Source organism: Citrus sinensis, chromosome 1 (assembly GCF_022201045.2).
Source record: "Citrus sinensis cultivar Valencia sweet orange chromosome 1, DVS_A1.0, whole genome shotgun sequence".
NCBI classification, from domain to species: Eukaryota; Viridiplantae; Streptophyta; class Magnoliopsida; order Sapindales; family Rutaceae; genus Citrus; species Citrus sinensis.
Genome location: NC_068556.1, coordinates 9,745,706 through 9,761,359, shown reverse-complemented (window position 1 = coordinate 9,761,359; position 15,654 = coordinate 9,745,706). Strand labels below are relative to the sequence as shown.

The window sequence follows — 15,654 nt, the reverse complement described above, 5'->3', positions numbered from 1 at the left end:
CACTTGCCCGACAAACAGGATTTCCACTTCCTATTTGTAAATTCTTCATCATCTTTGCATAAATTCTTCCAGGTATTGTTATTCCCCAAGCCTGAGCCTTTTGTCTTCTACTAACCATCCTTTTCATTATCTTTTTTCTCATCCATTCAAGCATAGTTAATATAGGCAGGTTTCTTTTTACTCCAAGCCATGCATTAAAATACTCTGTCATGTTATTGGTAACATGATCTGTCTTGCACTAGTTATCGAATGCATGTCATGACCAACACTTTGCTTGTAATTTTCTCAATGTTTCATAAACACCAACATCAACGTTTTTCACATTTTCTGTAGCCTCTTGATAACTCTATGAAATGAGAGTTATTATGGCAATTCTAAACTTAAATCAAGATCACTTAGAGAGTAAATGAGGTGTTTTCATTGTATTTTTGTTACATTTTACATAAACATTCATTTTAGTTTAGTCTTAATAAGTTTTGCTTGATTTAAAGTAATTTGTGCTCAAATTGTGTGCATAATTGTAGGTTTCCAGAAGCTTATAATTCATGGAAAGAATGCTAATTCAATAGGCTGACAAAAATAAGGAAGAATATGGCCACAAAAGAATTGAAACAAAATCTGGAGCAGTGAAGTGCTATAGCCGTTGCTGGAGTAACCATTGCTGTAGCAATCCTGGAATAACTATAAAGAAAACTTAGCGCGGGATATCTGCAGAATTACGATCTACAATTTCCTAATCTGACTCATGCATGCCCTAGGCTTCTGTTTACCCTAGTTTTCAGTTATAAAAAGAGCGCACAACACATGAAAAGGTGGCGGTGAATAAACATTGAAGAAATCGAGAGGAAAAGAATGGGAGAATCAGAATTTAAGGGAAATAAGTCTGCACCAGTAAAGAATTCAGCAAAATTACTTGGAATCAATTTGTCATCATTCTTTACTTGTTCCCTTCCTTACTCTTTGATTGAACCGATGTATTTCATGGCTGATATTTTGCTGTTTGTTTTTCTTTTTCAAAGTATAAACTAAATTTGATTGTAGTTAAGTGAAAAAGAATCTAAATGGGTTTTTAACTGTTCTTATGAGTTGTTGTAAGATTGCTATAGCATTTTACTCTAATAGCTATTATTATAATCATTATTTCGGTTGACCGCCTATTTAATGGTTCAAGCTAAGATAGAGCCGCAAAAGAGCCTGTCTTAGTGGCAATTATTAGAGTAATACTTTATCTTACTTTAAGCTTCCTGGACTAAGATTACTTGAGTCTCAAAAGGGCTATATTTGAGTTAAGATTTGTGAAGAACTAGACATAGTAATTCACCTTGTAGGGTAGAGAGAGTGTATACTCTTAATGTCATATCGTAGGTGGGTTAACAACTAGTCATTGTTAGGGTGCTTAAGGGTATGAGAAATCTGATAAGCGACAACTGAGGATGCAAAAAATAATTATGCCCAGTGCTGTAGGAATTGTTGTAGCAACTGGTGTTAATTTAGACAAAACATTCAATCCATGAAGAGAGTTTGATCACTTAGCTACCTCATTCCCATTGAAATCTTTTTACGCAATTCATTTAATTTATTTTATTATTGCGTTGATTTGTTTTATTTTTCTTTATTGTCTATTTCGGTAGTAATTCACTTTTAATTATAATCTTTTTGGGACAAAGGAAGTTTGCACTATCGTGATTGTTGTAGCCTTTCTAGTAACATCAATCCTTGTGGAGACGATCTCGAATATTCATCACTTTATTACTTGTTGTGTTCACTTGCACATTGACATCAATAGCAATTGAGTTAAAAAATAACCAACACTGCTTCAAATGCCCTTCTGCATGATGCTCAAAATTGGGACTTGAAATCAAACAAAGGGTACTTAGCTTTTAGATTCAATAATATATGTTTGGCACAATATCTCTCATGAGCATTAGGAAATTCAAGTGTCAATGCATTATAAATCCCTTTTTGCCTATCACACATGAAGGTTAATTGCCTTGTATCCCCTAAAAATGTCTTCAAATGACCTAGAAACCAAGTCCAAGTTGTTGTGTTCTCAACACTACAAATACAAACAAGTAGGAATATGCTATTGTTGGCATCAAGTGCTACTGCTGAGAGGAGGATACCCTTATAGGGACCCTTTAAGTAACATTCATTTATGCCAATAAAAGGTCTACATCTATTGTTGAAGCCCTCTCTAACTGCTAGAAATGATAGCACAAACTTGTCAAAATAAGTAACTATCTCATTAACATTGTATTCGACTACGCTAACCAGGGCCAATGACTGTGGCATCTTACTTACAGTATGTTGTGCATAAGATCTAATAAGCCTATAACTAGATTCATGATTTGCACCATTTCTTTCTAAAGCCTTTTTCTTTGCCCTATAAATCTTAGTTTTGCCAACCTTAATCCCACGCATTCTCCTCAGCTCAAATTGTATAAAGTTAACACTGATCTTTGAATGCTCAATAATAGCATTTCCAAACCTCCATGCAATAAACTCTACAATGCATTCAAGATTCTTCAACAATCTAACACATGTATGTAAGTAAGATTGTAAGTAAATGAAGCATTAATGTAGTCCAATATTGATCCCAATCTAATTTTCATAGCATGTAAAAACCACAAGCACTTGTACTACTCACACCCAAAAGTGATTCTTGTCTTTTCGAACTTGTGCCTGTAAGTTTTAAACTATTCTCCACAGCATGTTGCCTTATAGCCCATGCCAATTCTGTAAACATCTTGAAATACTTCACAACTCTGAATATCATAGGTGCATGACTAGGAATATATAAATTTACTCTCATATTAGCGTCCATTATACTCAATACATCATGCTCATTATCAAAACTGACACCATACTCATTGTCATCATTTTCACAATTAGAAAGAATATAATCACCATCACTATCATTAAAATGCACATACCCTGGATTAGTTATGACAATAGGTCTAGGAGCAAAAAGCTTTAATTGATCGTCGTCTTCATTATTATCATTCAGACTAAAAACACTATCATTGGAGTCGCAATCTGGGGCTGTTGTTGCATTGGGGTCAGGATTATGGTTGGTATACGAGGAATTAGGCAAAGCGTTAGAGGCTTGGTATAGTTGTGACTATGGGTTATGTGTTGTTAGTTATGATGGCATTCTGAGTGGGATTCAAGATGAATGAGGCTGTTGTTCGAGTGAGTTTGTTGCAGAGGTATGGATAAGTCATTATGCTGACAAGTTGGGGATCAAAAGTAGGTGTCAAGGAAATCCTCAAATAAATCGTAGTTGGCTTTATTATAGTTCTTAATGTTGGGGGTATCAATATGGATTGAAGCTTCATCTCTTAACTGCGATTGACCACTATCTGGTACAATCAATTTCATCATGATGGTAGTGGTGGCATTAAATGAAGCATTAATTCTGAAAGTGTATGCATAGTAGGGTTTGATTCATTTGTAACGGTAGCTAGTGGTAATGACATAGGGTTATTGAGATTTAGGATGCCTAGAATGGTGGGCTGTGGGTCAGCAGCTGTGTTTGGTTTTGAAGTGTCTAAAGTCTAGAATAAGACTCTTTTTGCTGATGATTCGTTTGATAATGTAGTTGATAAAGATAAAACTGCATTTTGTAGAGTAGCATCTTGTGGTGCTATTTCAACTGGAAAAAGAGATCTTTATCATCAAAGATTTCAACATCTTTTGATTCCCATGGGACCCAAACAGTAATCCGGAACAATCATCAAACTTCATCTTTCTTCTATACACTCTCATAAGTTCCTTGTTGAATAGGGAGACCTTGCTGAATCTGTCTAGATCCATTACACCAAGATTATGTGTAGTGTCCTTGAAAGTAACCCACACGATTGTGCCATCTTTGTCATTCATTCTCACCTGTAAACATATTTATTATCAAATTTTCTACTATGTTAGTCAAGGCAAGACAATGCACTTCATATTTAAATATTGATCATAATATAGTACTTAACACATGTTTCTTGGATTATATGCTTAAAATACATAAGCTTTTTTTCCCCAAAAGCTCAAATTTCAACAAATAATAACGTATTCAGCCATAATAATCATCTACCGAGCAAAAAATTTTACTGACAAGATCATGAATCCCTCACACACAAACTAAATTGAAGCATGCATAAACTTAAATAATAGTACCAACAATTCAAAAATAAATAAATATTGAAATAAACCCAGAACAAAATAAACCCAAAACAAACTAATCAAATAAAATGAAAATAACAATTTCTTTTCTTGAAATAAATAAGATCAAACACACAACATTTTGTATTTGAAGTGTTACTAACATTTGGCTCTTCGACAAGAAACCACTGATGCAATTCTCCTTCTCTTTACAAACAAAACCATTAACAATCAAACTATTCTTATGTGGTAGTATGTGATGAAGGAAGAAAACCCACCAAAACCGATTCACAATGCTCGATTTTAGCTCCAAACTAGAGTAGATGTCAGTGCTACATGTTGCTAGTCTTACAACAAATATCATTAAATTGAAATGATGTAGTCAGTAGCGCACATCTAGAAATCTTCTTTTGTTTCTTCTTTTCTTTCAATTGAAATTTCTATTTTGCCATGGCACTGTTACATTTGATAGGAAAATTTCACAATTTTGGGTGCGTAGCGGAAGATGTTGAAACAAATGGGTATGCAGTGAAATTATCGAAACATTTTGGGGTAGGTTGGAAAAAACCCTATTCGTATTTATATGTTTTAGGCTATCAAAAAAATTTCCTTAAATAAATAAATAGTAAAAAATTCTTTAAAATAAGGGGATTGAAAACATTGTGGAGGGGTACTGATAGAAATAGTATGGACTCAACAATGTTCCATTTTGGCGGGAAAACCAACAGCTCAGTGGTTCCTTTATTTTAATATTATTATCAAATCATGTTATCAGTTTAATCGTCGCCGTCTGAATAATCATGGCAACTTTACCAGAAATAACTGATCTCTTCTCCCGACTCGCACGAACCCTGAACAGCATTGAAGATGTCGATGACGACGAAGAAGAAAAAAAATCTATCAATCTCTCAATTTCAAAGCTAAATAAATCTTTGAACCTCACCGAAGATTATAGGGTTCCCATTTTGGAAGCCGCTCTTTCTCTCATGTGCTTCAAATCCCCAAAGGTCTATGAATCGGTGACTTTAAAATTAGGGTGTTGAATTTTTTTTTAATCTACGTTTTTCCTTTGATGGGCTGATTGCATAGCCTCTCATTAATTTTTTTTCTTTTTTTTCAGGTATTCGATTCGGTTGTTGATTACTCAGTGAAGACGATTGCAAGTTTTTTGTCTTCTTCTGTTAGTTGTCAAGCGTTGGGTTTTGGAAATGAACAAATTTTGCGGATAGGCAGCTCAATTCCTGGCCATGATTGCGAGCAACTGATTCAATCATGTGTTGATATCCTGGAGAAACTGAGGGGACATTGTGGGTACTATTATTATTATTATTATTATTATTATTATTATTATTATTATTATTATTATTATCGTTATGAATTTAATGAGTTATGATTAAATTTGTGTAAAAGGTACAATTTTAACTGCTAATTCTTTAAATTTGAGATTATTACTTGTTTATTGTTTCGATTATAAAGTGATAAATGATTTACTTTCTGTCATTTGATATCTGCAGTATATTTGAGATATTACATTATGCTATTTCAAACATTTTTGTTATTCTCATTTAATATATGGATTATATTATCCTTAATTGCAGATGCGCTTTCACCGCTTTCACCATTGCTATTAGTTGCTGCAGTCAGAGTAGTTGTATCAACATCTTGCTACCAACTTTCATTCCCTTGTACGCTTTATCTTGATGAAGGATCGGTTGATAGAAGCAGTGATCTGTCACAGTTGCTCTGTTACTTACCCAGAGAATTATCACTTGACAACAAGGAAATACCGTTAAGGTCTGATGTGAATAAGTTTGGTTTTGCTTCAACTCAATTTTTATATGTATCTTTCTTGGAGGAATGGCCTTGTAAATTGTTGTATACTTATTTAACAGCATCAAGAGTGATAATTCAAAAAGGGGAATAACCAAAGCTTGCTTTGACTGTGCAAACGGACTTTGTACCTTTTATTTGTTGCTTTTCAGCATACCGTTATTGGTCATCTTTAGTGTCTGTGCTGCTTTTTTATCCCTCTGTTTAAAACACCTCTCATTTCTCTATACTGTTTAGATATATTTCATTTCCAAATTTGATTCCCATCTTTTCTTTGTTCTCTTCCATGTTGTTGGCTTCTGTATTTTTTTTTTAAATGTTCTTTTTAATCTTTTTTGCAGGTTGCTTTTCTGGTATCTTGATCCACTTACTCTAAAGCGTGATATTTCAAAAATTTTGCAAGACTACATGAACAGACCTTTCCTTTGTTTGAGCAAGGAATTTCATGAGAGAGTGGATTGGCATGCGATTGTTGTACGCTTGGCACTTTCTCCCATTATGTTTATTGAGACCAGAGCTCTGTTACATGACTGGTTTTTGCTCACGTGAGTTCCTGATATGTTTCTGACTTGAAGCTTTATAATGGGAATCTCTCAGGATTTATGTCAAGGATAATGATGAACTCATAAATTATATTTATTCTTCTCTTTTCTTAAAGCTTGCTAGTTATTATTAGCTTGATCTTATCTTTTCGGATCAATAAGCATAACTCATTCATCATTTTGATTTAGCTGTACAACAGGGGTCTGGCTTCAATATTGGAACTCGTGATTGGATTAGTCTCAGTGATACTGGACATAAATCTTACCCCAACATTATGGGGCATATCATTGGAGTTAGGATCTCAGCTGCCTTTTTCTGGTGCATATTTTCCCAACAATAAACAATTATTAAGGACTTTTGCTGGACCATTTACCACTGAAAATTTTCTACATTTAGTTCATGCCACCAGCAAACCAGTTTTCCATGCTACGAAACGATTTGTTCCAACTATTCCATCTGAGACAAAGGTTGCGACTATAGATCACAGATCTATCTGGTAAAATTCTTACTGTTTGATTTCACACGCAAAATGTAGCAGCTCTTCTATCATGATCCAATAACTGAACAAATTTTCATCATTATTGAATGGCAGGGCTCTGGCAATCAACTTCCCTGGTTGGTTCTATTTTGCTTCTATTTTGCTTTTCTCTGATAAAGGTGTTCAAGAAAAATTTCATTCAAAATGCACAATAGGAGCACCTAAAGTTGGACAAATCCATGAAATGGAGGCACTATCTGCTGCTGCAAGGTATATTGCATGGATTCTGAGCCCCAATGATAAATCTGAGCAGGGGTTGTTGGTTGAGTATTTAAATAAAATAGCAGAAGCTTGGACCCTTAAACTATTTGGCTCAAGTGAAAACCACAAAGAAGAATCCTGGCACCTGAAGAAACTTAAGAAACCGAAATTTCACGAAAACAAGGAAGATTATACCTCCAAAAATGAGTATGATTGTCAAATGATTGGACTCTGGCTTGAAGAAGTCCAAAGCATGTACAAGCAATATAGTGCTAAAGCTGTTGAAAATTGGGCATCTTGTGAAGCAAGAAGATCCTATGGTTTTAACCTGCAGCGAAGCATGTTGTTTAGGCAAATCCCTTTGGGAATTCTGGTTGGATATTCCAACTGTATAGAAGAAGAGGGATGTGAATTGCTGCTGCATTCTGCTGCAACTGGTAGAATAATTAAGTTCAGAGATGCTAACAGTTCTGGATTAAAGCGCGGCAGCTGGACATCTCTGTCAAAGGAAGACTCAGTTATGTTGCTCTTGGAATTTAGCAAAAAGGAGGCCATAGCTGGTGCCTGTCTTGTCTTCGGCTTAACCGATATTAGTGAGAGTATGTTTACTTCATTGGCTGAGACTGAAGAAAGAGCATCAGATTTTATTTGTCAGATGAAATTAAAGACTGGCAAGTACTTGATCAAGTGCGTTAAGAGGCTAATCCAGCTCAGCATTGACAAAGATGGAATTGAGATGCTAATGGATCTCTCTAGCAGACTGGTGCGGTGGAGGCATCAAGGGCAAGAAGTAGTCGAGTTTGACAAAGACCTAAAAGAGGTCATTAACGTCCTAAGCAACAAATTATCTCCAATATGAGATTTTGCAAGGCTTCTGTGTATGCCCACTACCATAGAGGTAAGGTAGTAACAGAATTCTTTAGAAATAATTTATTTTCTTTTCTTGTTATATTATTTGTGAATATAATGGGATGTCAAAAGAAAATAGAGATTCTGTATCCTTTTGCAGCTGCCAAAAATGAAATTGTCATAGTCTTGCCGTGTTTTGTTTGTTGCTAGTCCTCCTAACAATCACATATCAGTACAGAGCGGCATGTTCACTTGACTGTAAACTGAATTAACAAAACATGCTTAAATCCACCCAATGAGTTTGTTGTGTTCAAAAAGTGGGTAATATTACCTGTTATTTCAATAAGTTTTATAATCCAAATGTGCTTTAAGAAAGCTTGTATGTATTGCTTTCCTGTTTGTTCTTAACTTGCGAATGGCTCCTGATTTGTGTTTGTCAAACTCTTGCTTGTCCATGTGCACAAAACATCTTCCAAAAACTAGGCCTTGTAAGACAACTTGTGGTTGGACAAGTCTCTAGTCCCTTCATCAAGGCCTAAAACCTAGCGTCCCATTTTGTCAAACCAGTGCTGATATTATGAAAATTGATCAAAATTTGATAATAAAAAATTAGGTAATATTAGGTACCACAATATTTGAACTCCGTTGTGGTATTCATTGAGTAGATCGGAGGATTCCTAGTATTAAATTTACCATTTGAAAATCAACTTAGAACACTTCTTACTCCTACTGGCTCTGTCTACAATGCATCCGTTACACCATGCCTCATTTTTTTGTCATTTTTTGCAAGCAACCTTTGGTTAAGATAAGAATAAATCTAACTATGCGAAAGATAAAACATGTACAATTAAATAAATCGGTCAAGCAAGTAAAGAAAAGGTAACCACTTTGTGTAACAAGGCAAAATCTAATAATATATAGATGAGCCTATTAGGAATCAACTCAATAGTCATCGACAGCAAAATTTATTTAAATTAGATGGGATATTATTAAAGCAAACAAGATTGTTTCGTTTTGTTTGTCTTCCAAAAAAATCGAGACCCAAACCAAAATTTCGTCGGTCTATTAACAATGTGCGGTGGAAAATTATTGTATTATTATTCACGAATCAAATGATTTGTGAGAAATAAAAAACTTGAAATTAGTAGCAATTTGTATTTTGGATTAGACATAAAAGATGTTGCGGCAATGCTGCTGTCAATAAGCCGACGACCCACGACAGTTCATATCCCGGATAAGTGACACACTAAGGTCATGAGACCAGGACTAGCCGCAATAAGGGTCATCCTCAGAGAAAGAACCATAACACTAATTGCGATACACATATTAGGTATAAATTATTTTTAAAATCTAGCTTGTAAGGAAAGGAAGTCAAAGTATTTATAAGTGCACATAACAATTAAATTTGTTTCAATTAATCACGAAATTGTTTGCAGATAAACATGCTCTCAGGTTTCCTCTATCCAAAAACTCCATTCATCCATCAACAATGGAGACCATGGAGCTTCTAAACGCTAGGCCATGAAGCTAATGCAACTATAAATTTGAAAATACATGGTTTATGCCCATTGATTGTCGAACTTGATTATCAGAATGTGGCCAGATTTTATTGTGATAGGCAGATTTAGAAGCAAGAAAGGGGATTTTGCCAGGAGGAATATATATACACATATTGGTATTACTACCAGTTGCATAATTGAAATCCCCGTGGAATGATTAATGTTGTGTTGCTTGAACGAATGAATGTCCTCGAATCGAATTAACAAGTTGTCACTGCTCGAGTTACTGTTCCCCAGGCTTAAGCAATTAGAGCTACTTCTGATTAGTCACCGACGGCCGTCGAATTTTCCACTAATAGCAAAGTTTTGTAGAAGGCCACAGCCGATTCGCTGCAACCGGCTTGCATGGTAGCCTTACTATGCATAATTATTCCCTGACAAAACCACAGCCATTGGAATAAAGTAATTAAAATCTAACAATTAGGATTCTACTTGAGATTGAGATACGTGAAATAAAAGTTATAATTATGAAACAAAAATTAATAATATACAGTAAATATAAATTTTAAATAATAATTTTAACAAAATTATTAAAGATATTGTTGTGCAAAACGCAGCCTTCAATGAATCTTCTATCAGTCAACAATCTTGGTAACCTTAACTGATTTCTTTTGGCAACTCAAGAAAGACGAATAAACCAATAAAACCAAGAAAACATAGAAATAGAAACACAGCAAGATAATGTGGTTCGGTACCAAGGTACCTACATCCACAGCTGAAAACACCCTTAGGGCTTGAAGCTTTTATTAAAGGAATCGATTACAACTAATCTTGAGACTTCAGAGAACAAATCTCTTCTTTACGAGATTCTGTAACTCTCTCTTATTCTAATCGAAATCTCTTCGTAATTACTTGCACTGACCAGCTCTACTTCTTAAATACAAAATCCAAAAGCACCAAGAACTGTTGTAACTGAATTACCCACCAAGGGACCCATACGCCAACTCACTTAACCACGTCAGCATTACTAATATTAACAGAATATAACTAACAAATTCCACAAATCTCCACCTTAGTTGTATTATGTTTAAGCCTCCCCCTAAGTAAGTGTCAACAACACTTAACTTGACTCACAAGTTGACTACTCCAATTAAGTTCAAAGAGTTTATGAACTTGACAGTAGGTAATGGTTTTGTAAGCATATCAGCTGGATTGATTTCAGAAGCAATTTTGATAACATCCACAGTACCAGTGCTAATTTCTTCTCTAATGAAATGCATCCTAGCATCGATATGCTTAGTTCCCTCATGGTATTTCGGATTTTTACTCAACTGAATTGCACTTGAACTGTCACAGCAGACTAGAACTGACTCTTGCTTCAGTCCTAGTTCTGAGACCAACCCTCTAAGCCATTTTACTTCCTTTACAGCTTCAGTGAGTGCAATGTATTTAGCCTCAGTTGTTGATAGAGCTACAATTGATTGTAATGATGCTTTCCAGCTTACTGCTCCTCCAAACAAAGTGAAAACAAATCCAGTTACTGATCTCCTTCTGTCCAAATCCCTAACAAAATTTGAGTCAACATAATTTAAGACTTTGCTAGAGGTATTTTTAGCTCCCTCAAACATGATACCAAGACCAACCAAGCCATTCAAATACCTGAGGATCCACTTGACAGCTTCCCAGTGACATTTCCCTGGATTTCCCATATATCTGCTAACAACTCCAACTCCAAAAGCTATATCAGGTCTGGTACAGACCATAGCATACATTATGCTCCCCACTGCATTGGAATAAGGTATTTTACCCATGTACTCAACATTTGCTTCTTCTGTGGGTTCTTGTTGCTTTGAGAGTTTAATATGTGCAGCAAGAGGTATGGAGACTGATTTTGAGCTGAGCATCCCAAATCTATCAAGAACCTTTCTGACATAATATGCTTGTGTGAGAAACAACTTTCTTTCATTTCTGGTTCTAACAATCTTCATTCCCAGAATTCTCTTTGCAGGGCCTAAGTCCTTCATCTCGAATTCTGAACTTAATTCATCTTTGAGCTGTTCTATTTCTTCTCTAAGCTTACATGCTATAAGTGTTGAGTGTTAGAAAATGCATATTTATAGAGGAGAAAACTGTCATTTTACATTTCAAGTCTTACTAACAACCCTTACTTTTATGTATTTAACCTACTTATGATTTAATTACATGTGTTTTATTTTAATTAAGTATTTTATGTATTTTAGGGGCATTATAGTCATTTCACAATAAACAAGAAATCAGATGGCAAAACGGACATCACTTTTGAACTCAGGACGGTCGAAAACCTTAGGAGGAGCATAAAAGAAAAAATGTCACTATTCACATGTACGGTACTATTCACGTGTACGGTACTGTATATGTTACTGTTCACGACACTGTTCACATAGACGGACCGATGACGTGGCATTGACTGATGAGGTGTCACGATCCTGTTGGACTAAAATTCTTATATACTGTTGATGGTGACGTGGCAGCATATCAGTGGACGAAAAATCTCGCATACGGTGCATGCATCACACAGGATTATTTTCAACCAAACCGCGTTACTGTTCATCCGGGTCAAACCACGTTACTGTTCAAAGTCGGGTCAAACCGTGTTACTGTTCATCCGCGTGGTCAAACCGTGGACTGTTGACTGATGACGTGGCGCAATCCTGAGCGTCCAAACTGTTTTTAATCCGATGGCCATGATTTACTCCATATATCTATAAAAAGGGGGCCTCTCCCCCCTAATTTGATATCTCTGAATCCATTTTTAGGATCCATTTTCTGTAATTCTCTCTCCATCTTGTATTTTCTTCATATTTTAATAAATTCCCATTTTGCCCCTAGTTCAATTATGAGTGGCTAATTTTCTTTCAAGCTTGGGTTGAAGGTGAAGTCTCAACATGTGTCATGGGCTTAATTTGGTAAATTTATTTTCTCTTCCCCTTTAGTTTTTGTGGATGTTTTGACTTCTCGTCGACAAACAATACTAATCTTGTCTAGTACCGCCTTGGTTACACCGGCTCTCTAGTATAAGGTTATTATTATTTGGCACGGTAAGCCCTTAGCACCATATTGATTAGAGCGTGGTTCATGAGGTGTGGATTCCCCCCTCATGATTTAATTGGCATTAATATGGATTATTTAGCCCATGATGCATGTTGATGCGGATCCGAATACCCAAGTACGTCATTTCAATAGAATTATCTTCAATTTATTCTCGCCATTGCAAGTCCAATTCTAGAATTTATTATCGCCATTTCAATTCCAATTTTAGGATAATTTAAATCACTTCCACCACAATTCCAACCACCCATTTACAAAATTAATTCTACATATAATTAAAATCCACCTCCTCGTGGCATCGACACTCGTCACCATTGATCTATACTACAATAGATTCGTGCGCTTGCGAGTACATTAAAATTTGCACAACAATAAGCATGTCATCCACATAAAGGAGAAGATAGATGGCATCACCAGAAGCTAATGTTCTGTGATATACACAGCTGTCATACTGACTCCTTTTGTATCCATGAGTAAGCATGAAGTCATTAAATATCAAGTACCACTGCTGTGGGGACTGCTTCAGACCATACAAGCTTCTCTTTAACAAACAAAACTTTTCTTCTGCTCCTTTCTCTATGAAACCTTCTGGCTGACTCATAAGAAACTCCTTATTTAGATTTCCATGTAAAAAGGTTGTTTTAACGTCCATCTGGTCAAGTTCTAGATCCAATGCAGTTGTGATAGCCAACAGAATCTTTATTGAGCTATGCTTAACCACTGGTGAGAACACTTCATTAAAGTCCATCACTGCCCTTTGAGTGAAACCTTTTGCCACCAATCTAGCTTTAAACCTAGGTTGTTCTGCACTAGTAGCCCCTTCCTTTAATTTGAAAACCCATTTATTACAGCCTACCAGCTTCTTATTTGCAGGTCTGTCAACTAAGATCCAGGTGTCATTCTTCTTAAAGGATGCAATTTCTTCCTTCATGGCTGCAAGCCATTTTGAGCCTCGTTTACTACTCATAGCTTCTTGGAAGCTTGTAGGTTCAGCTCTATTTACATCTTCAGCCACCATGAGGGCATATGAAATCAAGTCAGCTATACCATATTTCTTAGGCATTTTTATAACCCTTCTCTCCCTATCTTTTGCCAATTGATACCCTTCTAACTCTGCTTGTTTCTGCTCACCTTGATTTTTCATTTCAGAGGACTTCCTTTTAGCTGTAGACTCCACCTTCAACTCTGAGTTCTGTTCAACATCAGAATCAGAGGAAGAAATTTTTGTCACCACCTTGGACTCCAGAAGTGCTTCTTCATTGAAGACAACATCTCGGCTGATGAAAGCTCTTGATGGGTTTCCATCAATACTCCAAAGTTTGTAGCCTTTGATGCCCTCAAGATACCCTATAAAGTAACATTTTACTGCCCTGGGTTCTAATTTTCCTTAGGTTACATGTGCATAGGCTGGGCACTCAAAGATTTTCAAGTTGCTTATATCTGGGGGTTTACCAGACCATACTTCTTGGGGTGTTTTAAAATTTAAAGCTGATGAAGGGCTTCTGTTTACAAGATATACAGCTGTAGAGACTGCCTCAGCTTAGAAGTGTTTTGACATATTATAGCTAAACAACATGCATCTCACATTTTCTATTAGTGTTCTGTTCATTCTCTCAGCAATACCATTTTGCTGAGGTGTGTGTCTCACAGTCTTATGTCTCACAATGCCATGCTTCTTGCAGAATTCTTCAAAATCATTACTGCAAAATTCAAGGCCATTATCTATCCTTAGCCTCTTCACATTTCTTCCAACTTGATTTTCCATCAAAACTGTCCATTCTTTGAACTTTTCTAAAGCCTCACTTTTTTGTCTCAACACATAAACCCATAGTTTCCTAGAGAAGTCATCTATGAAGGTGATGAAATACCTAGCTCCACCATGGATGGAACTTGTGATGGCCTCTAAATGTCTGAATGAACATAGTCCAGAGTTTGTTTAGTTTCATGTTTCCCTGGATTGAATTTCTGCCTAGTGGCTTTACCAAAAATACACATTTCACAGAACTCAAGTTTGGAGATATTATCATGACCAAATAATCCTTGTTTTTCCAGCTCTTTCAGACCTCTCTCACTCATGTGTCCAAGCCTCATGTGCCAGAGCTTTGTCTTATCGTTTCTAACAGTAGCACTCAGCCCTATGTTTGGCACAAACCCTACTAAGACATACAGGCCATTTCTTCTGATTCTTTTGATGACAACAGCACCCTTATCTATGATCTGTATTTGACCATTTTCAGCTTTAATGCTGCATCCTAGTTGATCTAACACCCCCAAATATATTAGGTTCCTTTTAAGTTCAGGTACATTTCTAACTTGCTTAAGGTCCCTGGTTACTCCATCATACATTTTAATACTGATAGTTCCTATTCCAGTAACCTTACAAGCAAGGTTATTACCCAACAAGACCTTTCCCCCATCAATTCTTTCGAAGGTCTTAAAGAGTTCTTTACATGGGCACATATGAAATGAACACCCTGAGTCTAATATCCACTCACATGTAGGATGTTTATTAGCAGCTACAAGGACATCTGTACCTTTTGTATCTCCCTCATCCTCAGATGCAACTGCTGTCTTCCCAGTTGATTCATTTTGAAACTTCTCAAGCTTCTTTTTCTTAAAACAATCTTTAATGTAGTGTCCTTCCTTCTGAAAAAAGTAACACTTTCTTTCCTTTTTCTTCTTCTCAGCCTTGTCTTTTTTATTGTTACTCTTCTTCTCCTTGTTTCCCCTTTTATCTGGCTTTGATTTGACAGCCAAGCCTTCACCAAGATTTTGATCCTTCATCTCTGATCTCTTATTCAAATCTTTAAATTCCAGTGCATCCTTCACATCCTTCAACGTGAGTGATTGCCTTCCATACAACAAGGTATCCACAAAATGTTCATATGAATCAGGAAGTGAGCTTAGCAAGATCAAAGCTCTGTCTTCATCTTCAAGAATGATATCTACATTTTC

General features: G+C 35.9%; 1 protein-coding gene across 1 annotated transcript; it reads left to right on the top strand.

The window, feature by feature from the left end:
* Positions 1 to 4,840: 4,840 nt before the first annotated feature.
* On the top strand, positions 4,841 to 8,300 carry LOC102613264 (uncharacterized). Its single transcript, XM_006475485.3, has 6 exons — positions 4,841 to 5,159; positions 5,273 to 5,459; positions 5,751 to 5,946; positions 6,324 to 6,527; positions 6,725 to 7,021; positions 7,118 to 8,300. Exons 1-6 carry the CDS (start codon positions 4,953 to 4,955, stop codon positions 8,121 to 8,123), a joined length of 2,097 nt encoding a protein of 698 aa, XP_006475548.1. The 5' UTR covers positions 4,841 to 4,952; the 3' UTR covers positions 8,124 to 8,300.
* Positions 8,301 to 15,654: the final 7,354 nt, after the last annotated feature.